Source organism: Peromyscus eremicus, chromosome 13 (genome assembly GCF_949786415.1).
Source record: "Peromyscus eremicus chromosome 13, PerEre_H2_v1, whole genome shotgun sequence".
Classification (NCBI taxonomy): Eukaryota; Metazoa; Chordata; class Mammalia; order Rodentia; family Cricetidae; genus Peromyscus; species Peromyscus eremicus.
The window spans coordinates 36,674,135-36,697,983 of record NC_081429.1 but is presented as its reverse complement, the minus strand read 5'-3'; the positions used below and the strand labels follow the sequence as shown (position 1 = coordinate 36,697,983).

Below are 23,849 nucleotides of genomic sequence, written 5' to 3'. Positions count from 1 at the left end.
TGGATGAAGCAGGCGGGGAAAGGTATTAAATTAGGGTAAAATGGAGTGGCTGATGGGAGGTTGGGATAGAATGAAGCAAAGGACGTGGGTTGCTAGTTGAGATGAGGGGAGGGGATGGGAGAAAGATAGGTGGGTGGAGAAAGGTGGAATGGGGTGGCCGTTGGGTTGGAAGTTGGGATGGGATGGGGTGAGGGTGAGAGACGCACCCTCTCAGAATCCCACCCACCGGCCCCTCCTCACTTCCGGCCACCGACACCCAGGCCTGCTTGCTCTCACTCTCCGGAGGCCTTTTGCTCTGCCTACGCGGAGCCTTTACCTCCTTGGCCTCCCCGAAAAGGGCCCTGGTGCAGCAAGGAACAGAGAGGAGGCAGTAGGGAGCTTGGGAGCTTTAATAGGGGTGAAAGGGTTAGGTACACGCTGGGTTCTTGAGCCAGAGTGTGGGGATGGGAGAGAGGAAAGTCGGAGTGTTGGGGTGGGGGGTGGGGGACGACAGAGATGGTTATCAAGCCTTCTCGGGTCCCGGGAAGGAGGAGTGTGAGAAGCCTCGAGGTACTAGGGTTTGGAGCAGGTCGTGGGAGAGAGGAGAAAAACAAAAACAAAACAAAACAAACAAACAAAAACAAAACAAAAAAAAAAAAAAACGAGGAAAGAAACAGAAAAACAGGGTTCATAAAGAAGGAGCCAGGGATGCAGGTGAGAATTGATAAAGACACCATGAGAGTTCCAGAATCTGGAGACTTGAAAGAGAAAAATTAAAGTGGGGGCACATTCGCCTCTCTTGGGGTGGAAATAATGGGGGGCTGGAAGCCTAGTGTTCTAAGAAGACCTCCGAAGCTTCCAATCTTTTCTTCCCTGGGATGGGCGCGACCGCTGCCATGAAATCTGTGATAAAGGAACGTCGTCCCAGGATGAGGGTGGGATTGGCCACTGGACGTCTGGGAGAGGCCCCGCCGCCCCCGGGCCGCCCCGTCTAGTGATAATGACCCCCCAAGTGCGAGGCGGCGGCCACCGCGCCGAAGGGCCCCGGCGGGGGCTGCAAGCCCGGGGTGGGGTAGAGCGCTGCGGTGGCTGCGGCGGCCGTGGCGTTGGGGCCGGGCCAGTAGGAGAAGCCAGCGGGCGCGACGCCGGCCGAGGCTGCCATAAGGTTAAGTTTGGAGAGGCCGGGGAAGGGCAGCGGGGCCAGGCCGGCCGGGAGCTTGTAGAGTGCTCCGTCCTGGGCGGCGGCGGCGGCTGCAGCGGCGGCGGCCGCGGCGTGGGCGTGCGCGGGCGGCGGCTGGCAAGCCTGCGCCAGGCCCTGGAAGTCAAAGCGGTAGGCGTAGCGCTTGCCGTGCACCTTGCTCATGATGTTTTTGTCGTAGTAGTAGCGCAGCGCGCGGCTTAGCTTGTCGTAGTTCATGTTGGGCTTGCTCTTGCGCTCGCCCCAGCGCCGCGCCACCTCGTCGGGGTCGGTGAGCTTGAACTCGCCGTGGCCGCCCTCCCACGCGATGCAGCCGGCGTTTGCGCGGTCTGCCAGCAGCTCCAGCAGAAATTGCCACAGCTGGATCTGCCCGCTGCCTGTGGGGGGAAGGGGAGCGGTCAGCCACGGACAGAGCAGGTTGGAACTAGGGGGATGGGAGCGATATAAGAAAACAACCCAAACCACTGGCAATCCCCATCGGAGCGGACAAGGGCACTCCCGACTGCACCCTGGTGAGCAGCAGGAGGCTGCTGGTCAACCACTGTAGACCAGCAGAGCACAATGGAAACGTCTTTCATTTCGGAGGAGCTAGGGCACATTGTTTCGGGCTTGGTTGGGTGTGGAGAAGCATTGTCTCCCTCGTGGAGAAGCAATGGTGAATCAAAGCTCTAGGCTTGTCCTGGGTAAGGGCCAGACATCAAACTCTCATCCTCCTGGGCCAACCTCCCTTATTTAAGACAGTCTGCACAGCGGTACAAGACAGCCCGGAGCAGCATGTTGAACCAGGTGAGGGCCTGTCCGGAGATCCAGGCCGAAAGGGCATGCATGTAGATAGATGGTGATTCCTGCCCCCATCCGCACAAGCACCAGACAGTCCCTACCACCCAAAGGCATACAGTAAAACAGGCCTGGCTTGAAGAAGCACCATGACAGACAAGAACAGAGGCCCTGCGTACTGAGAAGAGAGACCGATTCTCGGAGGCTTCCCATCCTCACCACCTTCGGGTCACTGACCTCTGTGATGCTGGGGAAGGGGTGTGTGTGTGTGTGTGTGTGTGTGTGTGTGTGTGTGTGTGTGTGTGCTGATGGGGCTGGTGGGCAACTCCGAGGAAAGAGGTAGGGTTACAAAAGGATTGTGCGAGAATCCTGGCTGGTCTTCCTACAGATCTCGGGGTTGCTGGTAGTGACAAGGAGGTTCTCCCTGGATATGCTGGTGATGAGGTGGTGATGAGTGACCCAGAACCCACACTCTCCGGCTTTGAAGCCTTAAGCGACAAAAATCTCGGCAAACTGCCCCCATTCCTTTTTAGAATGAAAACGGATTTGCCTCAGGTGGAGCCTGGTGAGTCTCACTTCCCTTTCCAGTGCGGCTCACTCAGAACCCCAAAGCTTCTTTTCTTCCACAGTTTCAACCCCAGTTCCTCTAACCCAGATCAGTGAAGAGCTGGTGGCTTCCCTGAAGTCAGGGCTTAGTTTTAGAGCAGAAGTATGGGAAGCTTTGTTCTAGGGTGCACACAGCACCAAGAGAGAACAACAGAGATTGGGCCCCCATCCCTGCTGGGTGCTACATCCCTTTCCTTCAGAGAAGAAAAGCAGTTGCCAGTCTCACCTTCTGTGGCTTCTTGTGAGATTAAGGCACTGGCTGGGACAGGAACTATATGAGAAAGAGTTGAAATGCCAGCCATCAACAGGGTGACTGACTCACAGGTCAGTTGCCTGCTGCAGTAAACCTAGGTATCAAACCCAACGCCAAGGCTGGCGTGGCCCGCAGAGTCAGAAAGTTTGGCAGGGGTATCGGCAAGTGCCTGCCAGGGGTTTAGGCATCTGGTAGCCTAGGGTAGCTGGAGAGGCCCCCCCCGGAAGTGCTACGATTTTGGTCCACAGACAACCGACACAAAAAGGATGCTTATCACCACAGCAGCCTCTTAAAAGCTTGGAAAAACCATATTTGACAGAAATATGGAAGCCAAGGTCCCCTTCGTCTGACCTGTCCCGAAAACCTAGCGAGAGGACTCAGAAAATGCACGGAAGGACAAATCAATGTCTTCCCAAGGCCTCTGCACAATCTGCCCACGGTCTTATAATTTTCCATAACGTGGGGTGCACACCTCTCTGCCCCTCTGTCTAGTGGCAGGGGTATCCTTCTCATTGGGTTCGCACCCCTGCGCCCATCTACTACCATTCTCTCCACCAGCCCAGTGTACCATTCGGCTCACCTTTCTGTACCGCGGGGCTCAGCGGCCCCCAGCTCGGGCTCTTCCCTTCCTTAAAAAGACCATCTCCGACGGGATCTGCGGCGCAGAAGAAAACAGTCAAGCAGACCTAGGCGGAAGTTGCGGGTTTGACCGAAAGGGCCCCGGGCTGCAGTGTTCTAGGGGTCCGGGCCACCCAGCTCCTCCTCCCCAAGCTAGGCTGCGACGCGTGCGGCGCAGAGCCCCTCCGTAGCGCCCAAGTCAGGAAACGCGTCCAGGAAAAAGGAAATCCGTTTTCCAAAGGGGCCGGCTGGAGCCTTATAAAAACCCAGAGGGGATTGCGCCAGCCGAGTCTGAGCTAGCGGAGCCCCTCGTAAAGAGGAAGGGGGCGCTTGGAGGGCTCGACCGGTGTGAACACTCGGAAGACGAAGGTGAGGACCCTTGAGGGCGCAGGGGCGACGCCCAGCGGATCACAGCTTTCAGGCAAAGCGGGAGCCCGGAGACCATCACGCCAAAGACCCCTTCTTTCAGCCTCTTAGGATCCCGAATCTGCAAGTCCTATCTAGACCCACACTGAAATCTCAGAGCTCTCTGTCTACCTTGCAGGTTCCCTGAACGCCCCAGATTGCAACCATCAGTCCCTTTCACACACCCACAAAGCTACCCTCTGGAAGCATTCCCTTCCTTTGGTCCACCGAACTTGCCCCTTGCCTAGACTTCCCGCCCAGGGTCTTGGTGCCTCCAGCCCACGGCTGGTCCCTGGTACCTGGCAGGTACATGTTGATCAGCAGGGGCTGGGAGGCGCCGCTCTGTCTCATCGCTGCCGGGGGACTGGGCGGTGGGAGATGGGGGGGCGGTACGGGGGGGGCACGTCAGCTTTGCGCTTAGGGTGCCGATCCCCGCCCGAGGCGACCGTGGGTGACGGGGAAGAGTAGACGCCACCGGGTCCGGCAAGGCCTGGCGGGAGCGGGCAGCCAGGGTGTGGCGAGGAGGGAGGGGGTCCTGGAGCGATGCTCCTAGCTACAGGGCCGCTTGCAGCCCTCCGGCCCCGCGCGGGCAGGGGCCGCAATTTCCGTTTTAATTAAAGTGCAGCCGCCTCGGCCCCCCAGACCCCGCCCCCGCCCCTCTTATCTTCCCATCGCAATAAAGTCTCCAACGCCGCAGCGCCTCAGCCAAGCGCACCCGGCAGCCCCCTGCGCCCCGCAGCCCGGGAGACACGCGGGGGATGGGCCCCGGCTCCGCGCTCAGACGGGGGGCCCAGGAGCGCGGTTCCTTTTCCGCCTCCCCGACTCTCTGAAAACATCGACCGGGCGGGAATGCTAGCCTCACTTCGGACCTCCGAGGCCACAGACTCAGGCCCCCTCCCCAGAGCCTTTTTTTCCAACCCTCTCCCTCCCTTCTCTCCCTGCTTACTCTCCGCCCCTTTCCTCCCCCTACCCGGGTCCCCGTCTCCAGGCTGCGTTATCTGCATCTTCACTTTTAAATTTCCGCTTCCCTCCCTCTCGCCTGTCGCTGCGCTCCCGGCCGCGCTGCCGGAGCTCCCTTTATCTTTGCCCACCCCCTTGCCTTCTCCCTCCTTTCTCCTACTCTCTGCTGGTCCCTAGAGACCCGATCTCCTTCTCGGTCTCCCCTTTGCTTTCACTGGTTTCCTGTCTTCGTCTGGCCCCGGGCCTCAGGCAGGACGCCGGGGCATCTCCCCTGGCAACTTCTGAGTTGGTCGTTTCTCCTCTGCTTCTTCTTAGGTCTCCTTGCTGCCCTGTGCCTGCTACGTTTTTCTCCTCCTTCCTCCCCTCTTCCTCCCCTCTTTTCATCTGTTCAATTCCTGTAAATTGGTTGCCCGTTGGACCCTCTTGTCTAGCCTGAGACAGAATGAATATAAGCTGCTTTTTTCCTCCCCTTGTAGATTCCTATTCTTTTTCCCACTTCTCACCACAACTATTTCTCTCCTACCCTTCCCCACTCTCACAAACACGCTGGTCATGACTGAACTACAGGTGAACTGCTAGGTGACAGGGATCATAATAGAGCCTGTACCTGTGCCTTTCCTAGTGCATGATGTGGCTTCCAAGAAGACCAGGGTGTCTGGGTACCTGTGAGACTTCCCAGCCCTGAAACTGGAGTTGGGACCCTGGGTTAGGAATGCCTTTTCTGCAACCCTGTGACACTTGGGTATGTGATATTCGACGTATATGGCAGGGGGTATCTGCTGCCAGACTTGCTGTTCTCTGGGTCATCCACTCACTTAAACACAAGAGCTAGGAGAGCTGGAAATGTGCAGGCCTCCTGCAGGGTCCCTGTCCCTAGGGTGCCTGTAGGAGGACTGTGCAAAAATCCTGCCCGGGTTCTGCAGGGACCCTGTCCACCCTCGCTTGCTGTAAGTCACAGGAGAGCTCATCTTTGCTAGTCAAAGGTGCAAAGGTGAAGAGGATTGTGGGAGGCAGTCAACAGAATCCTCTCGAGACAGGGATGGAGACTTCAGGATGCAGACACGGAATCTAATGGGAACAAATGCAGAGGTTGGAGTGTGTGGGGGAACAAGCTTAGGACACCACAGGAAAGGGCCTCAGGGTGCTGCAGCTCAGTCCTCCTCCTGCACCCTCTTATCGCTCCTTCCAACCACTACTGACAGCCGGCAACAGCAAGAAGGTAAAACCAGGAAGAGCTGGGAGGCGTGGAGGTTCATCCACTACTCTCAGCAAGAGGCTGAGGCAGAAGGGAGGAGAGTTGTGTGTGTGTGTGTGTGTGTGTGTGTGTGTGTGTGTGTGTGTGTAGGAAAGTCTCCCCACTCCACTTTCTCCATCTCCTCCTGATGACAGATATTAGCGGTCAATGAGAGCTTCTCTTCCATTGTCTCCCTGCCAAGCTGTCATGGGTCCTCCAGAGTCTACAGACCGCCAGCCTGTCCAGAATGGGAGAACCAGAGATTACAACTCTCAGATATGATTACTTCAACCTCTCCTTATAAGCTGCCAGGGGATGATAGATGTGGGAAGCAGAATGTGACTCCTGGATCCAGGAGAACCTAAAAACATCCATGCTGGCAAAAGCTGGGTCAAACAAACCCAAGACCCTCAGCAAACTATCCAGGGTCCCTCTGCTAGGTCCTGGAGGTGTCTTCTTGATGCTTCCCAAGTGACCACAGATGCTCTTAGCAGGAGGATTGCTCATCCAAGAGAAGGTACCAGGGTTCTCTCTCTCTCTCTCTCTCTCTCTCTCTCTCTCTCTCTCTCTCTCTCTCTCTCTCATTCCCTATTTCTGGTAACAGGTGAGGAGATAGGCTCTAAAGCCCAGATGGCCTGGGTTCTGGAATCTTGTCTATTTTCTACTTGTGTGACATTGTGGAAGTTAAATCCCATTTGAATTGTGCGTAGTCTCACTGTCTTAAAATTGAAAATTTACACATCTGCATGGTGTGAGCTTTTCATAAGACAGCACGTGGTAAGTGCTTAAGGACCAAGTTGTATGCATTTAGCTTTGTTAATACTACCAACCTGCAAGAGATGACCAGTCAGGAACCCCACGTATGTTTCAGGCTTTATTGAAACCTGAGGTTTTAGCCACAACTCAATTTGCCCTTAATTGAACCTGGACTTGGCATCCGGGGTCCTGTTTTCAAACCCTGGCTTAGCCACTGACTGGGCAGGTAACCTCTGTAAGCCCCAATTTCTTTGTTACTGAGATAGATGGAAAGTGGAGGCTATTTGGAGGATCAGATGCAACAGGAGCCATGGACTCTAGAGCCCATTCAGAATTCAGAGTACTGAGAGCTCTGATCCTTTGTTCCGAGACCCATGACAGGGCAGGTGGAGGGTCCTACATTCACTGTCCCAATGCTTTTCCACAACCTTCCACATACCCTTAGGGTGTTCTTATTAAATCCTCACAACAACCCCTAGACACACACGAGGCATGGATCAGAAGCTTCAGTTTACAGGCAGATGAAGTTTAATGTCACAGGAGGTGCAAATGATTGCTGTTAGAGTCTTGGGTCTGGGCTTGGAAGGATAAAGCCTTCCCTGTAGAAGGAAACAGTGAACAGTGGGACCTCCGTTAATGCTTCTCCTGGGAATAAAAGGAAGGGGACTATTGAAAGACACTGGCAGGTTTCCCTGGCTGGCTGGAAGCCAGGGTGAAGACACAGACTGAAGATGGCCCGGGGTGGGGATGCCAAACCAAGAAGAGCTTTTGCATATGGCCCATAATACTGTGTCCTGCAGGGTGCTTCCTGACCCAGGGAGTGTGTGGTGGTTGAAATTCAGCTGTGGATCCTACTTCAAGGTAGGATTGTTGATCCATCTAGAGAATGGCAAAGGCGCCATCTGGACTTTCAATACTTTGACCTATGAGGGTGGGCTTTTCCCAACGTTAAATCTGGAACTGGCTGCATCTTGTTGGATCCCACAGCTCTTGCTGGCTGTTCCTCTTTGGCTCCCGAGAGCATACCCATGCTCATCCAAGTTAGGTCATGCTTGATAGGTAAAGGTTCTGGGGCCTTATTGGAAGGAAGAAACAGTCCTCGGAAAGATAAGAATGGAGATGGTGGCATCACACACCTTTAATCCCAGCACTCAGGAGGCAGAGGCAGGTGGATCTCTGTGAGTTTGAGGCCAGCCTGGTCTACAGAGCGAGATCCAGGACAGCCAAGGCTGTTACACAGAGAAACCCTGTCTCAAAAAACAAAACAAAACAAAAAAAACCAAAAAGAAGAAGAATTGAGATTACTTGCCTTGAACGTACAAATGCATAAAGCTCTAGGTTCCATCACACACACACACACACACACACACACACACACACACACACACACACGCACACACAGGGAAGGGAGTCCAAGACACCAAGAAAAGAGACAGGGGGGGGCAGATAGATTCAAGAGCTTTTATTGAGAATCTTAGGGGTGATGATGACTGGGAATGCGAAGCCTAGTGCTGGACTCTTCGAATGGACTGCAGCTGTCCAGTATGGGCCTGTGTACCAAAGTCACTGTAGGTACGGAACTCCCCACTGTGCCGGTCCCGCTCTAAAATGTACTGGTAGCCTCGGTAGCCTGGGTACTGGTAGGCCACCCACCTAGGATAGTGAAGAAAACCGTAGTGTGAGGGCACTGCATCACTCCCTTCTGTCTGGTCCCCTCAATAGTCCCCTGTCCCAGCTACCAGCAGCCAGCTCTGAAACCATTGTTCCAGCTCTGCCTTTTGCTCTGGGTCTTCTTGTGATCTGTCTTAGCCTGTCTCCGTCTCCCCCATCCACTCAAGTTTTCACCCCCCCCCATTCCCACATACTCCTGTGGCTCCTGGTCTGCGTTGCCTCTTCCCACTCTTTTCATCCTCTTATTCCCCCCACACCTCTGTTCACTCTAGCACCCACCATCAACCCCTCATCTTGTCTTTTGCTTTCATGCACTTCCCACTCTCCCCATCTCCCGTGGTCCAGCCCCAGGACTCACGCTCCAGAGCTGACTTTGAGGGAACCCACATCTTTGCTGGTCCAGCCCATGGAAGGCAGTGACGGGTAGTCATCACTGAGTTCAAACTTGCAGCCTTGGAAGTTTTCCCCCTCAAACAGTGTCACACGGCTGTCGCCGTGGTTCTGAGGCACAGAAATAGAGGGTGGGGGTTACAGAGAGGTCAGGCTCTCCAAAGGGGGTGTTCATGGATATAACCTTAACACTAGCCACCCAGCTCCTGCTCAGTACATATCATGCAGCCTCTTAGGCACTTCAGGAGAGTTCACCTCATCCGCTCCTAGTAAGTCTGGCCAGCTGGGAGGCTTAGAGACTCCATCTGGGCCCTGCCAAGACTTGGAGTTGTTTGCAAAAACTAGGCAATTCCCAGGGATTCTTTGAGCTCAGTGTTGAAGGGACAGAACCTTTTTGTTATCGTCATCTCTTTGTTTTATTTGTGGTAATGGGGATCAAATCCAGTTGAGAATGCTAGGTTAGCCTTCAATTTGTGATCCTACTGTCTCAGCCTCCAAAGAAGCTGGAATTATAGGCATGTAGCACTCTCGCCCTGGGCCTACTTTTTAGGAAATCACAGTCTCTGAGACAAAAGTCTGGCCCCTTAACCAGGATATTTCTTTAAGAGTCTCATTGACCACCCAACTTATTGCTCAACTTCCCATCGCTGCCCCTCTCAGACTGGGACCCAGCTAAGGGATACTGGATGGAACAGTCAGAACAGACAGGTGGGCATGGTGGTGTTGGCTGCACTTGGCCTTCCTAGCACAGGGGTCTTCCTCCTGCAGGGTTATGGTCCCTCACAGCCTCTGGGAACAGATAAATTGGACTGGACTGGGTCCACTAACCTTTATCATCAGCCCCAGGACTCACCAATACCTAAGTGAGCATGGATGAAGAGTGAGGACCTCCTCTCTGGGACATTTGACTCATTATTTTACACACACACACACACACACACACACACACACACACACACACACCCCTCCGACACTCAGAGACACGCTGACACTGACCCTGTTCTCAACCTGGTGTCATCTGTATGTTAACACATTTGACCCTGTTAAGTCACATTATGTCTCATTTCTAAGACTGTGTATGGGGCTAACAGCAGCCACCTCAGCCTCCCGGGACTGCGTGATGACAAAGGTTCCTCACACCTGTGGTGGACTGAGACCAGGGCTGTCTTTGATGCTGTCCGTGGTGCTGATTCAGGACTGTGTCCAGAGCCCCAACTTTCAGACGTTTTTGGTTCTGGAGTAATGCCACGACCACCGCCCCTCCCCGCCAGGAGTTTGTTCGCATATCCTGTTCAGGGGAGTAGGTTTTCCAAGGCACCACGCTTTTGCTGGGGCCTGGAGCTAGGCGACAGGAAAGGAGGGGAAGTGGGCCGTGCTCACCGCACAGAGCACTGGCCTGAAGGACAGCAATTGGTTGCTGTGGTGGCTGCTACTGCCGCTCCAGGCACTCCAACAGGGATAGTCTCCCTTCTCTAGAATGAACTGCTGTCCCTGGAAATCGGGGTACTCGAAGGCCACCCATCTGAAAAAGGAGAAGGGGAGCTGGGAGGCATCTGTCCAGTCTCCCTCACCATCATTATCACCTTGTTTGCTGTGATAAAAAAAAAAAAAAAAAAAAAGACCCAGGGACCCAAACTCTTTCTCCAACTCTAGATCATTCCCCAGACACACCCAGCCCCTCTGGAGAATGAAAACCCCAAACCCAGTGCTTTCGGGGCTTGGAAGGGCCTAGGCCTCTCATTCACGGTCCACAGGTTAGAAGGAATGCTTCGGTTTATAAACATCACCAGATCAAGGACTGTCTTCAGGGATTCATGTGCCTTCGGAGGGATGCATCCAGCCCTCCGGCCTGCAAAGAAACCTCAGCTCTCTCCAAGACCCCAAGCTGGCTTCTAGGCTATTAAGATGGGGCCGGCAGGAAGGATCCGTCTCCACAAAGTCACCTGACTTCTCACAAAGAAACCTGTTAGGGTTTCAGGGTGCCCCGTGGATTGTGTCTCGCCTTTGTCTTGGGGAGGGTTGGGAGTTTTGGAGAGGACCAAGGTTTCTCTCGTTGATGAATCTGTCTAGGGACATCCTGGAGTGGAGGCTGAAGTCCCAGGCTCTGACTTTGGCTGGGGTGGAAATGAGAGAAGCTGGACACCCCCTGAATTAGTTCAGCCGCCGTGGCAGGATCACTCACGCGCCGTTTTCCACCTTGACCGAGCGCACCCTGCGCAGGGCTCCTCGCTCGCAGACGTTCGCACAGTCGCTCAGCAGTCGGCAGCGACGACCCTGGAAGTCCTCCTCATCCCAGAGTGTGAGGCAGGCGGGCGCCGGGCCCGGCGCGGGGGCGCTGCTCATGCCGCTGCGGTTTAGGTAGGGCAGGATCACTGACTAAGCTCTCAGGAGCCCTCTACTTAGCCTAAGCCTGCCCATCCCCGGCAGGGTGTACCGGACCCTGGGGCTGGATCCGGCCTGGGTCTAGATACAGACTGCCGGAGGCAGGGGCTTTCCCTCGTTTCTCCCTCCCTTTCCCCAGTCCCAGGTACTCACGGGATGGGTGAGCACCGCACACCCGGAGAATGGACAGGCTGCGCGCGAGCCTGGTGCGCACCGCTTTATACCCGCGTCTGGCTGCCTCTCCCTGTGGGATCCTGGCGCGGTGGGCCAGCTGAGTCAGCTGGCAGGCTTTGGTCAGCCCTGGTCTGCACAGGCAGTGGAGCCACCGATCTGGTCCCAGCCCGCTGGGGTGACAACGGAAAATGCTGAGGCGCACATCGCGTGTCCGCAGGAGCCCAGGCTGACTCTGCGCTTTCTTTCAGTGGAGGCTTAAGCCTGGCAGAGACTCCCAGCCTAGGGGCAGAACATGCACACCCTGACACAGACTCTCAGGCGTGAAGGCTAAGCCCGAGACTTAGCCTTTCCTAAGCCTGATCCAGCACTGTTCTTCTCAATGCTGAAACTCCCTAGGTGAAGATCTCTTTTGGGCGTCGCTAGGACGGAGGAAGAGAAGACCCTTCTCTAACGACCCTGGATCAAGCCCCCCAGGCCTCCTTTCGCTGGAAGATCTGTCCATCACTGCCCTTTCTTTCGGAGCTGGGCTTTCCAACTAGACTTCTCCCGCCCCGAGGTCCAGACCAGGCCTCGCCGCCAGGCGGCACTAAACACAAAAAAGCATTCGGGAGCGCTGATGTTTGCCTGGATTTTAGGACTACTGGTCCCAACAGGAGGATTGACTGAACTAGGTAGAAAAAGCATCTCAACCTTCCCCACCACCCGCTAGAGAGCCGAGGCCGCTCGAGCCCCAGAATGCGGGGCTCCTGACGTAGGCGGCGGCAGCGGCGGGTGGCGGGTGGCGCTGGGGGGCAATAAAGGCTTAGAGCCCCAGGGAGGTAGGTGCAGGTTCGCCTCACTGTTAGCTGTCAACTAGACACGAGCTTCTTGCAGATCTGTAATGCAAGTGCTCTTTAATGGTGAGAGGCTATCCCAGCAGGAGAGGTGGGGGGTGGAGGGAACTATTTTGCTACTCCTGTTTGCCAAGCGCCTCCCTTATAAACTCAACAGCAGCCTGGTGGGTTCGGTTTGCACACACAAATGTGGAAACTGAAACTCAACCTGGTTCGGGGCTCTGTGCAAACTCGCAACTGGCCAGTTCCAGAGTTAAGAAAAGCCAGGATTTTTGTTCTGTTGCCTCCCACCCCAACTCCTGGAAGCTTACTTAAGGCGCCACCTTTCACCTAATCTGCCAAGTCCGTTCCCAGCCCAGAGCCTTTACATTTGCCCTTCGAATCCCCTGGAGTGTCTTAACCACACACTCTTGGCATGCAGCTCCCCTGCCACTTTGTGGGTGATGCTACTCACAGCACACTTACCACCCATCGGGTCCATTTCCTCTCTAGCATTTGCCAGTCTGAAGATACCCTCCTCTTAGTTCATGAAGGCACCGGCGCCTCCTTCACCAGACTGTAAGCTCCACACAAATGGGTAGGAACTATGTTTGCCTTGTTCCCAGTTATCATCCTCAAACCTAGCATGATACGGAGCAGGAATTCAATAAAACTGAAGTGAATTAACAAGATGGCCAACTGTGGGCCAAATGCCCCCGGGGAAGGAGTGTACAAGAACATCTCCAGTGTTGTGGGGATGATGGTTTGCCCTTTCTACTAATCCCATGTCTGGAGTTCTGAGCTTCTGGGGGAGGGGGGAGGCAGCACTTCCCTTTGGCCTCTCTGTTCACTAGTGAGAAATGGCTGTTGGGAGTCATGTACATGAACTTGAGTTGAGGCTATAGTCCAAGCCAGGGGAACATGGGTGGAAAATAGGATAAGCCTGACTAGGTTTGATTGAGCGTGGAGCCGGAATTACTGCTCAGCTACTTGACTCTTCCCTAGAGAGGGCTAGACAAACATAAAAGGACTGTGATTTTTCCCAGACCATAGGGGAAAGTCCTGACTCCATATAGGACAGCAGCTGCTCCTGAATGCTTAGTATTCTCGATTCTGCTCTGTGTCACAAGTCCTGGTTGCAGCAAGAAGTGAGGCTTGAGAAAAGAAAAAAAATATATAATACAAGATCATTTTCCTTCCATTGGACAATTCTAGAGGTGGCCACCAGGGGGCGGAGCCAGTCTGCACTGGCCAGAAAGCCAGACCTGGGTGTGTGTGTGTGTGTGTGTGGGGTGCTTAAGAGGGGCTTTAGTGGTCTGTGCCCATGTGTTAGCTCTGAGACTGTGTTTGTCATGTTTAGCAGGAGCTGGGCCTGGGGTGGGGGCAGCTTCCAGTCCCTGTGTTGGTTAGGAGTCCTCAGAGATGTGTGTTCGCTCCAGGATTTGGAAAGACACAGAGGGAAGTTGAGCTCCTCCTTAGAATTAGGGGTATCCTGGTTTTGGGGGTGGTGATTTCTATGAAAGTCTACCCTTTCCAGCTGGACGTTCTCTTGGCAGCAGCCAGCCTCCCCGCTCCATCTGCACCAGGGTTTCCTCATCAGGAAAATATAAAGGTTGCACCACACATCCATGGTTTTTAGTTCTATCTGCAGTCAGCTAAATGGCACATCTGTCACCACCACACCTGCTTCTGCCACCCACAGCAACTGAGGTCCCATGTCCCCCAAGCCTCAGAGAATGAGAAAGGGAAGACACCACTGAGAGAGACCAGGAGGCTCCCAGACAGCCCCTGCCCCCTGACGGGCCAGAAGAAAATACAAGGGATGCTGGGCTGTAGACGCCTTCCATTATCCTCCCATCCCCAGCGGGCTGGTCCAGCTCCAGCCCCTGGTCTCCCCCTCTTCCCCCCTCCTACCCCCAGCAGCTGTTCCTGTTTGTTTTCCCAGATTGGCTGAGCTTAGAGCTTCCTGAAGGATGGATGCCCAGGTGGCTTTGTTTGCCAGCTTAGTACCATCCCTTTTACCTCCTCCACATCCACAGATTTGACATTCAGGGAACAGTCAGGAAAAAAACAAAACCAAACCAGAAACCCAGCAACCTCAGCTCTATACCCCCCCCCCCCATCACTTGGAGATCTCACAAGGCTCTCTGACCCCACTGAGGTGATCATCTCACATAGAGACCTTTGGCACACACATCCCAGGAGTCCTAAGACCTTATTCACATCACCACTCCTGTCTACCCCCACCCCATGATTTTAAGAAAATACCCACTCCATGTTGACCCTTGGATCCACAAAGAACCTTCAGGCTTGAGCTTGACTGCTTCTTCCATAAGGAGCTCACACTCCACCCAAATCCTCCATCCCATGTGGGAACTTGTGGACTCTGCAGATAAGTGCCCAGACCCAATCCTGAGTTCCCATTCACAACTCCATCTCAGTAAAAAACCAGAGAATGCCTAGGGAAGGGGCACTGCCCCTATATGGAGTCTTAAACCATGAAGAAGCCTGTTTCTCAGTACTCTGGACAGTTTAGAGGTACTGGTGGCTAATGTCCTTCCCTCAAGGTGGCTTGACCCCACCTCTTCCCCTTATTTCACAGGGAAATTATCCAGGGCCTTGGGGACTGAAAAATGCAAATTCTGAGAGTGGTGTCCTCATCCACCCCAGTCCCATTGCCAGCCTGTCCTCGGCAGCCTCCTAGCTCCTCTAGGCCCCGCCCACTTCAGGTCTGGAACAGGCTGATGAGCTCCTTCCCTGGGGCTGTACAAGCCTAGTCTCCCAGGAGACAGAGATAAGTCAATGTGAGACAAACCCAGTTCATCATACAGATGGGAGCCCCACCCACACAGACCCATTATCCCACCCTAGCTTATCTGTCCCTCAGTAGGGCTGGAGAACTGATCTCCCTCCAAAGAGGTGAGAGGTGGCTTTCACCTCTATGAACCAATTTCAACACAAGGGCCACAAGACTCTTCTAGGACGTCAGGGCGAGGATACGTGCACATAGGTTCGCTGTGAGGTGGAGGTAGAGTCATCCATCCTCAGTGACAGGTAGGTGGGCACGATCCCACAACTTGATATGCCCTGTCCTGGGGCTCAATGGACACCTCAGCATCTACCCGTTTATGGGAAAATGCTTGTTCAGTCATTTATGTGCCAAGCATGGTGTGGGGGGGGGGGGCTCACACTGGAGCGCACCCTCATGTGCTTTGACATGCACACAATGGCCCCTCTGCAGTAACCCAGAGAGGCGTCATCTTAACTATTTAGCTGTGATCACGAAGGTACTGAAGGCTAGCTGGGCTTTGGAGGCATGCTGCTGCCCGAGATCAAATCCTAGCTCTACTGTTCAAAAGCCATTTAGTCTGCACTTTACCCTTCCATTTTCTCCTCTGTAAAATGGGGAATCATTGTCTTGACTGCTGTGGAGATTTAAATGTATGTAAAACACAGAACCACCCTGCAATACACACTCAACAGATGGTAGCCGTTGCTGCTGGTATATTTTCGGGTTGTGACCGTCTTTGTCTCAGGGTTCTCCCCACTTCCTCTGGGGGTTGAGTTGGGAGGGGTTAGGCAGTGAGCACAGCCCTGGGATCATTAACCTCCTTTTCCAACCTGACCCTGGTTCTAGAAGCCAGCAGAGTTCTCCACAGGAGGTCTTTCACTTTCTATCTCCCCGGGCCACTCTGCTGACTCAAGTTTGACAGGTCAGGGGATATGTTCCAAGTCCCCCATTCTTGCTCAGGCCTATGCTGTCAAGGGAAAAAAGGTGAGAAGCAGAGCTGAAGACCTGACCCCTGTTTCCTCAGGTTTTCTTGGCTCCATAAGTGGCCTTTGCCAGCCCTCCCCCACCCTCCATCCCTTGCATGGGGCCTCAGTTTTTCACCTGTAAATTAAGTTGGCTGCTGGAGGAGACCTTGGTCCTGCTACGTCTGAAGAAGACTCTCTTCCCTCCCCATCCGGCCCCTGGCTTGCCCAATCGGCCCTACCAGCTACCCACCTGGCCTAGCCAGAGTGAGGGGGTGAGCTGTGTCTCCATGGGGATTAATCTCCAAGAAGGTCACCAAGCTCTGGTCCCAACCTGGCTGGATAGGGATTAGCACCTGGATGTGAGCCCCCTCTACGGTCTCTCCATTTCAAGCAGACCCCTGAGAAGTCTCCAAGCCCAGAAGTTTCCAAGGCTGAGCCAGATGCATCAGGGTGGGTGGGGGGCAGGGGCAGCTACTCCACAGTGACCTGACAGGGGAAAGATGGAGTAGTCGTGCCTGACACTGTTCAGGGACTGCATATGTGAGTCTCATGCCTTTCCATCTTCTGGCTTTTAATGAGAGGAGTGAGAAGTGTTCATCCGGGTACAGCCCTGGTGGTACCATTCGCGGCCCACCTCGGTCTCCTCCCTCGGGGTCATTTCCGAGGGTCTTCTCCCTCCACCACATCTCTCAATTTCTACTTCTATCCACCGGACCTCTTAGTCCTCTCCTCCCAAAAGTTTCCATCTTAGTTCTTCCATAAGAGTCTGTCTGCCTGTCTGTCTCTGTCTGTCAGTCTCTCTGCTCTTTCTCTGTCTCTGTCTGTCCGTGTGTGTGTGTGTGTGTGTGTGTGTGTGTGTGTGTGTGTGTGTGTGTGTGTGTGTGTGTGTGTGTGTGTGTGTGTGTGGTGTGTGTGTGGTGTATGTGTGTGTGTGTGTGTGTGTGTGTGTGTGTGGTGTGCCTGTGTGTGTCTGCTTTCTCTCTGCCTCTGCCCCTGGTTTCCCCACCCCAGGTCCTGCTTCCACAGTCTGAAGGTTCTGTAGCTCTCCCTTCCCTGCCTGAGTGCTCCCCTCTGGTTCTGACCTGACTTGGCTCTGAGCTACACTCTCCATCTGCCTTTTGCCCCTGTTCTCAGGCCTCTTCTTCCTCAGCCGCCCCTTTGGCCATTTCTCCTCTGTTGTTCCTGGGTCTCCCCATCTCCCCCACCCCTACCCCCAGGGCAGCACTTCAACTCATCTGTCCCTTCCCTCTTCCCCCCCACCTGTCCCCCCCCCCCCCAACCCGGAGTGCTGACAGGGAAGACAGGAAGCAGGCTCTGGCTTCGAGCAGGAAGGGGGAGGGGCAGCCCGCACACCAGCTGCTGTGTACCCCCCCCTTCCACCCCAGCACCTGCAGGCTTGTCAGACTCCACCTCGGTCTGAAGGGGAGGGACCCAGAGGAGAGGCCAGATGCCCCGCGATGGCCTGGAAAAGTGAATCTTGGAAATGGGTAGGGGGTGGGGATACTGGGAAGGAGGATTTAGGAAGGGGCAGTCATGCCTATCACCAGGCCAGATCCTCAGCACACTGCGTGGTCTCTTTTTAGTCACCCTACTTCCAAGGGCTGTTTTTATATGTTCTGGGGACCATTCCAGGGAGGGACCTCCGTTGTGCAGACTCAAGATCTGGAAGGCCCAAGGAGCACTAGCTCCATGCCATCATTGGGGAGGGGAAGAGTGTGCTGTCAACGACACAGAAGGTGATCTGGGCTGCTGAAGGGTAATTCGCTCAGTGCCAGCCGAGGGCAAGGGAGGAGGACTGTGCCAAGGGATGAACCCGGTCCAGGAGGCCAGGATGGGGGTTACGGATACCCATCTGAGGACATGTGGATCTAGCCTGGCCTTGGGGTTAGCTCAGGCAAGAGCCCCACCCTCTCCTCATCAGAGCTACTTTAAAAACATCCCTCAAGAGCTCAGTAGATCCTGTGGGGGCCCCTGGGCAGCAGTGAAGGGGTGGGTGGCAGATGGGACAAGACAGCACTTCTGGGGACATTTGAACTGTGATCCTAGTGTTCCATCTTCCTGGCATTGCTCGGTGTGTGGGGTACCACTCTCCACCACTGCTCTTGACCCGAGTGGGAAACCAGCCAAGGGATCCTGACTGCTGGGCGAGGATGCTTTTTCTGTCATCCTACAGCTGGCCTTTGTCACCACACATTCTCAGAAGCGGGCGTGGAAGGCACTTGGAATCAGAGGACAGACTCACTCCTCTCTGGCCTAGCCTCTCCCCCTTGTGGGGAGCTCTCAGTCTGGGCTCCTCTGCCAGAGTGTAAGACAATCCTCTTCTTGCAGGCCAGGTCACAGCATTTTAAGTAACTGAAATGAGGTGGCCCATCCCAGGTCTGGGTTGTGACTAATGATCCATGGCGGAACTCTGGCTGAGTTGAGCGCTTACCTAGACTCACTCAGACTAGCCTGTGGGACTGGGAAGCAGAGAATACAAGATTATGGGGTTTGAGAAAGATGGTGAGCTCTGTCCTGTGTCTGAAGACCCTGAGTTTGTCCTCTTCGCTGATCTCAGATTTGATTGGACTGAAAAACCGACCCAGGAGGTGGTAGAAGTGAAATTTTGGGGTGGCTGCCGCAGCGTGGAAGAGAGCTGGAGAGGTAGATTTGAGTCGACACAGAAGTCTTCAGCTCACGACACTCAGATTTTCTACACCTCACAGCTCTGGCACCGGCTCTTAGAGGGCCAGGTTAAAGGGATTCAACAGAATGGTAGGAGCCCAGGAACCAGGTTAAAGAGGTTGGCGGAGGCCCTCACTCCTGTGAGAAACAAGGCTGCCTCATTTTTTTTTGCAAACGCGAGAACCAAGAGGCTGGGGAAACACTTGCCCAAGGCCACAGAATTCACCCGGCCGAGCGGGGCTAGAATCCCAGTTTCCACCTTCAGAAGGGGATCTGTTCTGGACCTCAGCCCACTCCAGCCACCCCGCTGGAGCCTGCTCAGCCCGCATTACCCTGCAGCGAGCTGTGCCTGGCAGCTCTGAGTCTGCGGGCAGGGCAGGCGGGGCCTGATGGGAGCCGGATGTCCCCCGGGCACGGTGCGCAGTCTCTGCGACCCATATGGTGGCGGCGGTGGTGGCGGCGTCGGCGGGCAGGTGCTTGCTTGCTTGCTTGCGTGGCGATCGGGCCAGCCCCGGGGCTGATGTTGAGAAGCCGCCCCGGCCTCACGCGAGCCGAACGAACAAAACGCTCAGGTCCGGTTTGTGCGAGGGGCTCGTCGCGGGGCCGGAGCGGAGGACCCGGGGCCTGGCGGCGCTCGTCGGCGATGTCTCGTGGGTGATCCTCCTCGAGGGCAGCGCCACACCGCGCTCCGCTAGCTCGCCGCCGCTCTCACCTGCGCGCACCGGTGGAGCTGACACGTCGGCGGCAGCGGCGGACGCCACAGGTGCACACCTGGCCCGCCCCTCCCTCCCGGGCCACCTTCCTGCGCAGCTTTCCTGCCCCTCCGCCCAAACCAGCCAGGCTTGGCTTCGTCCCCAGCCCACGCCCCGGAGCCTGTGCCCTAGCCGGGGTTCAGAGCACTCTTATACTGCCAGTTCAGTCCCCGCCCCTACACACACACACACACACACACACACACACACACACACACACACACCTGTCCTGGCGCCCGTTTGCTCGGGGCAAATATTGACTCATGGAGGCGGAGCGTCCCCCTCCCCCGCCCTGGCTCAGAGACCAAGCTTCTGCAGAGGCCTTGGAGGCGCGGGGTGGGGGGTGGGGGGGGGAAGGGGAACGCAGGGGAGGGTGCCGGGGACCTGAGCGCCTCTGGAACAACACCAGATGTCACTTTTCCACCCACCTGGCTCTGAGCTCAGGGAGGAGCAGAGGACAGAGGCTGCCAGGCCGGGCTTAGGGAAAAAACAGAGGCGGACGTCCTAGTGAAGGCAGACCATCTCTGGGTCTGAGGATTGGTAATGGGGGTCATTTAGCAGCGTCCATAGCCCCTTAACCCGTGGCTTCCAAAAGTGCCTGCTGCTATTGCGTACCTCAGTTTCCCCTACTTCTTAACCTTTTTTGTTTGTTTATTTTGTTTTTGGTTTGGTTTTTAGAGACAGGGTTTCTTTATGTAGATCTAATGGATTGTTCAGGAACTAGCTCTATAGACCAGGCTGGCCCCGAACTCACAGAGATCCTCCTGTCTCTGTCTCCCGAGTGCTAGGACTAAAGGTGTGCACCACCACTGCTCGGCTTCTTCTTATCCTCTTAGAAGAGTTCAAGGAACCAGGCTGGTCTTGGAGGTGCTGGGGAACAGATGTGGGAAGGAGTGTCCATCCAGCCTCCGTGGCCATTTGTTTAGCCCACCAGACCTAGCACTGGGGTTCTTGTCTTCCAGGATACACTGTAGCAAAGACCAGTTGTGCCCCTCCTGAAGTGCCCTCCACTGGCCAGACTAAGTCCAGCACCTCTCTGCAAGTATCAAGCACTCTTACAAGCCCAGGGGAAACTCATCCTCCCATTTCTAAAGGTATGGCGAGTCTCTGTGGTCCACACTAGCAGCTCTCACCTTCCTTCCACACCTCTCAACATACTTCTTTCTCCAGGCAGGGGGAAATAAAATCCAATTATATGGGGAGAGGGGGTGCTAAATGTTTTACTAGCAGGATGATAAAGAGGGGGAGGGGGAAATTAGACATGCATGTATGAGGGGCTGGATGATGGCACCAGCAAACAGTCGGTAGGGGGTTGTATCTCAGTGCAGATTACTTCTGGTTGCATGGGCAGCAGGGTGTCTGTCCTGCAAAACAGAAAGCCGAGGGTAGGAATGAGGGTGGGGCGTCCAACCACATCTGAATGCATCTCCTGCCTTGCTCCCCTCCAAGCAATGGGTATAACCCCAAGAGACCTGTGCATGCTGACTGGTGGCAGGGCGATGATGCGGGGCCTGGAGGTGAGCACCACTTCTCCACGGCTTGCCTCCACCAGTATGTTCTGGATCATGTTCTCTAGTATCGACTCCTGCAGGTTGGCAAAGGCGGGTAGCCTGGGAGGAGGGTGTTGCTCTTGTTAGCAAGGTGACAGGTCTACAAGCCGCTTCTCCACTTAGCGGTGTGCACGTGTGCCGTGCGGGGGGGGGGGGGCGCTGCACAGATTCCCACTGGAACCCCTACCCCTCCTCCGCCCTAACACTATGGGGGGCATCCTGCCGCAATGTCACAGATGCTAAGGTGTGTGGCTAAGAATCAAACCTGGCAGTTGTCACAGCAGAGCCAGGTTTGGAGGATGGTAGTGATGAGAGGATGCAGAAGTGGCTGTGTGGGGCCAAGGAATCCCAAGGGACAGAATAAACTGCCCCCCCAAAGCCCCCGGAGAAAGTGGTATCAGAAAAGTGGAACTTGTCCTCTCTGGCCCTCCCTGTCTAGTAGAGAGACTTTGAAGCCTACCACCCTACTGCTATCAATCAGGTATCGGGGGCTGGAGAGGTGGCTCAGAGGTTAAGAGCACTGACTGCTCTTCCAGAGGTCCTGAGTTCAATTCCCAGCAACCACATGGTGGCTCACAGCCATCTATAATGAGATCTGGCGCCCTCTTCTGACCTGCGGTCATATATGCTGTATACATAATAAATAAATAAATCTTAAAAAAAAAAAAAAATCAGGTATCACACACTACATAAAACTGGGGTCTGCTCTTTGGAAAATCCTCCCACCCAAATCTTACACTACACCAAGAGGTTGTCCCTGGGACCCGAGTTAGGAAGAGCGTCACACACAGGCTGGGGCCAGCCTCGCTCCCTCGCTCGGTGTACGCCTCTTCCCAGTCCTCCTCTGGTCCCAACGGCTCACCGTTCAATGGCCTCCTTCTCATCTTTCTCTTGCTCCTCCTTGATCACGATTTTCAGATCCTGCTGCCAATGCCACTGCAGGGACTGCTGGGACTCAGAGGACTGTGGCTGCGCGGTGGCCTTAATCTCTGACCAGGTCAACTTCACTTCCTTGTCTATCTCCTCTTCTATCTCCTCCTTGCTCAGCTCCTCCTCTTCTCTCTCCTCCTCTTCCTCTTCTTCTGCCTCCTCCTCTTCTTCCTCTTCCTCTTCATCATCCTCATCACCTTCCCCTGCATTCTTTCCAAAGTCATATTTGTCCTCCCCCTGCTCTTTGTCTTTTCCTTCCTCAAAGCAGCTGGAGGGAAGGGACAGGATGGGCATTAAGTACAAGCTGCTCTTCTGGGCCAGGAACCTGGCCGACTGCTCGTTCCAGAACTGGCAGAAGTAAGGGACCTGCTCCACCAGGCTTTGGTCCACAGCCTCGTGGAAATTCTTGTCTTCCAGCAGGCCCCTGGGCAGGAAAAAAAAAAAAAAAAAAGAAGAAGGGATGGAATATAACGAAAGGGCTTTTAGCTAGGACAATGTTGGCTGGCTCCCCTGCTTCCTAAGGGACAGTTCTGGCTACTGTTTTTACTATCAAGTGCTAGGTCTGGGAGGAAAGCCTTTGGAACAAGGCATCATTGATCCCTGTAGGCTTAGAGGTGACCAGGATGTGGTGCAGGCAGAGCCAGCAAGTCACAATAAAGATAAAGGGCAGGGCTCCCGAGGTCATAGGCAACTGGCTCTAGATAACATCAGAACCAGCTGTAGAAAGGGAAATCAGCAGGACTCAGCTCTGGAGGTCTATCTGACCAGCTCTGTTAGACCTGTTCTGTCTGTCCCAAGGGTCCTCCAGGAGCGGGATCTTGCAAAGGAATTCTCTTTTCCTCAGAGAGAGGAGTCCTGGAGTTTCCGAAGCTTTCTCCGACGCAGCCGGAGGGGTGGGAGGGTGAGGATGAAGAGGCACGGAGCAGTTGGTACCTGATGATGGTGGTCAGACAGTCGGTCAGAAGCTGCTTCTTCTGCCTCGAGATAGGACCCTCCTTTTCGGGGAGCTCTTCCTCAAAAGCTTTCGCCTCTTCCCTGGAGGATTTCTTCTTTGGCAGCTCCCTGGGGCAGACCAGGATATTCTGAGCGGACTTGGAAAGCTTTTGCTACTAGGCTGTAGCAGCAGGGCACAAGCCGTGATGATAGCTGCCCAGTCGTGAGGACAGAAATATGCTGGGCACACTCCCGGGCTTAACACAATGTGGTTGCTGTCCTAAGAGAGCCACACCCAACCCTCAGGTTAGAGCAGGGCCCAGAGGCTCCAAGACGGCAAAAGAGGAGAGTGGGAAGCCTTGGTGGATTTCTCAGGGGCCTCTTTATTACCCTCTTCCAAACGACTTAAGCATCGAGGCCAGCCTGGTCTACAAAGTGCGCTACAGCCAGGGCTGTTACACAGAGAAACTCTGTTTCAAAAAAACTACAAACCAACCAACCAACAAACAACCACAAGGGACCTAGGCAGTAACGGTGGTATCTCGGGCCTGTGGCGCCCTATGACTGCCTCTGCTCTTGCTTCAAACCTTCCTAAAGGTTGAGTGTGGACACTGCCGCCCTACAAGGCGGGGGGAGAGGATTAAGATGAGAGGAAGGTGGCCCATGCTTTCCCAAGAGTTCACCGGTACAGGAAGTGGCAGGGAAACTCAGAGAAGAAGTTGACCAGGTAGTAGTCAATGGCATGGGCCCTCGCAGTGAGGCCTAGACAGAGCAGGCCTGGTACAGGCGGTTGAGGACACGGCCACGATGTCTCCTCCTTTGCCAACTTCAGGTTCCAGCTGGCAGGCCGGCTGAGAGATGGTTGGTTTGTGATGGGAGGCAGGGTCTTGAGGAAGAGGCAGGCATACGTGATACGACAACTCCCACGGCCCACGGGTCCCCTGGCCGAGCTCCCTAGGGCTGTGGACTTGCCCACTAGTACTTTCCTCCCTCCCTTCTAGGAGGCTGGCTCAGGGCTTGAGAGTATCTCTGGGGGCAAACGAGGACCT

The 23,849-nt window shown here is 54.9% G+C and overlaps 3 protein-coding genes across 5 annotated transcripts in view; all 3 read right to left on the bottom strand.

Moving 5' to 3' along the window:
* Positions 1-970: 970 nt before the first annotated feature.
* Positions 971-5,350, bottom strand: Fev (FEV transcription factor, ETS family member). The gene is given in 6 exon segments (XM_059278809.1): positions 971-1,554; positions 3,394-3,468; positions 4,136-4,196; positions 4,198-4,371; positions 4,552-4,662; positions 5,330-5,350. Coding segments are annotated over 6 exon segments (1,026 nt in total).
* A 2,915-nt stretch (positions 5,351-8,265) lies between these two features.
* Cryba2 (crystallin beta A2) lies at positions 8,266-19,213 on the bottom strand. 3 transcript variants are annotated; one of them, XM_059278231.1, is made up of 7 exons: positions 18,403-19,213; positions 12,702-12,856; positions 11,383-11,682; positions 11,030-11,194; positions 10,228-10,369; positions 8,816-8,958; positions 8,266-8,439 (listed from the first exon to the last, which is right to left on the bottom strand). In XM_059278231.1, exons 4-7 carry the CDS (start codon positions 11,188-11,190, stop codon positions 8,292-8,294), a joined length of 594 nt encoding a protein of 197 aa, XP_059134214.1. In that variant the 5' UTR covers positions 11,191-11,194; positions 11,383-11,682; positions 12,702-12,856; positions 18,403-19,213; the 3' UTR covers positions 8,266-8,291. The 3 variants fall into 3 exon arrangements, with proteins under 3 accessions (XP_059134214.1, XP_059134213.1, XP_059134215.1); XM_059278230.1 differs by lacking the exon at positions 18,403-19,213 and having other exon boundaries at positions 12,702-13,491; XM_059278232.1 differs by lacking the exons at positions 12,702-12,856; positions 18,403-19,213 and having other exon boundaries at positions 11,383-12,146.
* Positions 19,214-20,584: 1,371 nt separating this feature from the next.
* Positions 20,585-23,849, bottom strand: part of Cfap65 (cilia and flagella associated protein 65) — a 33,500-nt gene continuing 30,235 nt past the window's right edge. The window contains exons 29-33 of the mRNA XM_059278846.1: positions 23,484-23,686; positions 22,801-22,929; positions 21,800-22,291; positions 20,860-20,997; positions 20,585-20,751 (exon numbers count right to left, since the gene is read on the bottom strand). Of these exons, the coding sequence (XP_059134829.1) occupies positions 20,643-20,751; positions 20,860-20,997; positions 21,800-22,291; positions 22,801-22,929; positions 23,484-23,686 (1,071 nt within the window). The 3' untranslated portion in view covers positions 20,585-20,642. The remainder of the gene's footprint in view (positions 20,752-20,859; positions 20,998-21,799; positions 22,292-22,800; positions 22,930-23,483; positions 23,687-23,849) is intronic.

What these genes read in the sequence shown, in the direction of transcription:
- Cryba2 (XM_059278231.1), bottom strand. Translation starts at nt 11,190, where the DNA reads ATGAGCAGCGCCCCCGCGCCGGGCCCGGCGCCCGCCTGCCTCACACTC. An exon ending in TCAGGCCAGTGCTCTGTGCG is followed by an intron (nt 8,959 to 10,227) that starts GTGAGCACGGCC and finishes TCTGTGCCTCAG; the next exon opens with AACCACGGCGACAGCCGTGT. An exon ending in CTCAAAGTCAGCTCTGGAGC is followed by an intron (nt 8,440 to 8,815) that starts GTGAGTCCTGGG and finishes TCACTATCCTAG; the next exon opens with GTGGGTGGCCTACCAGTACC.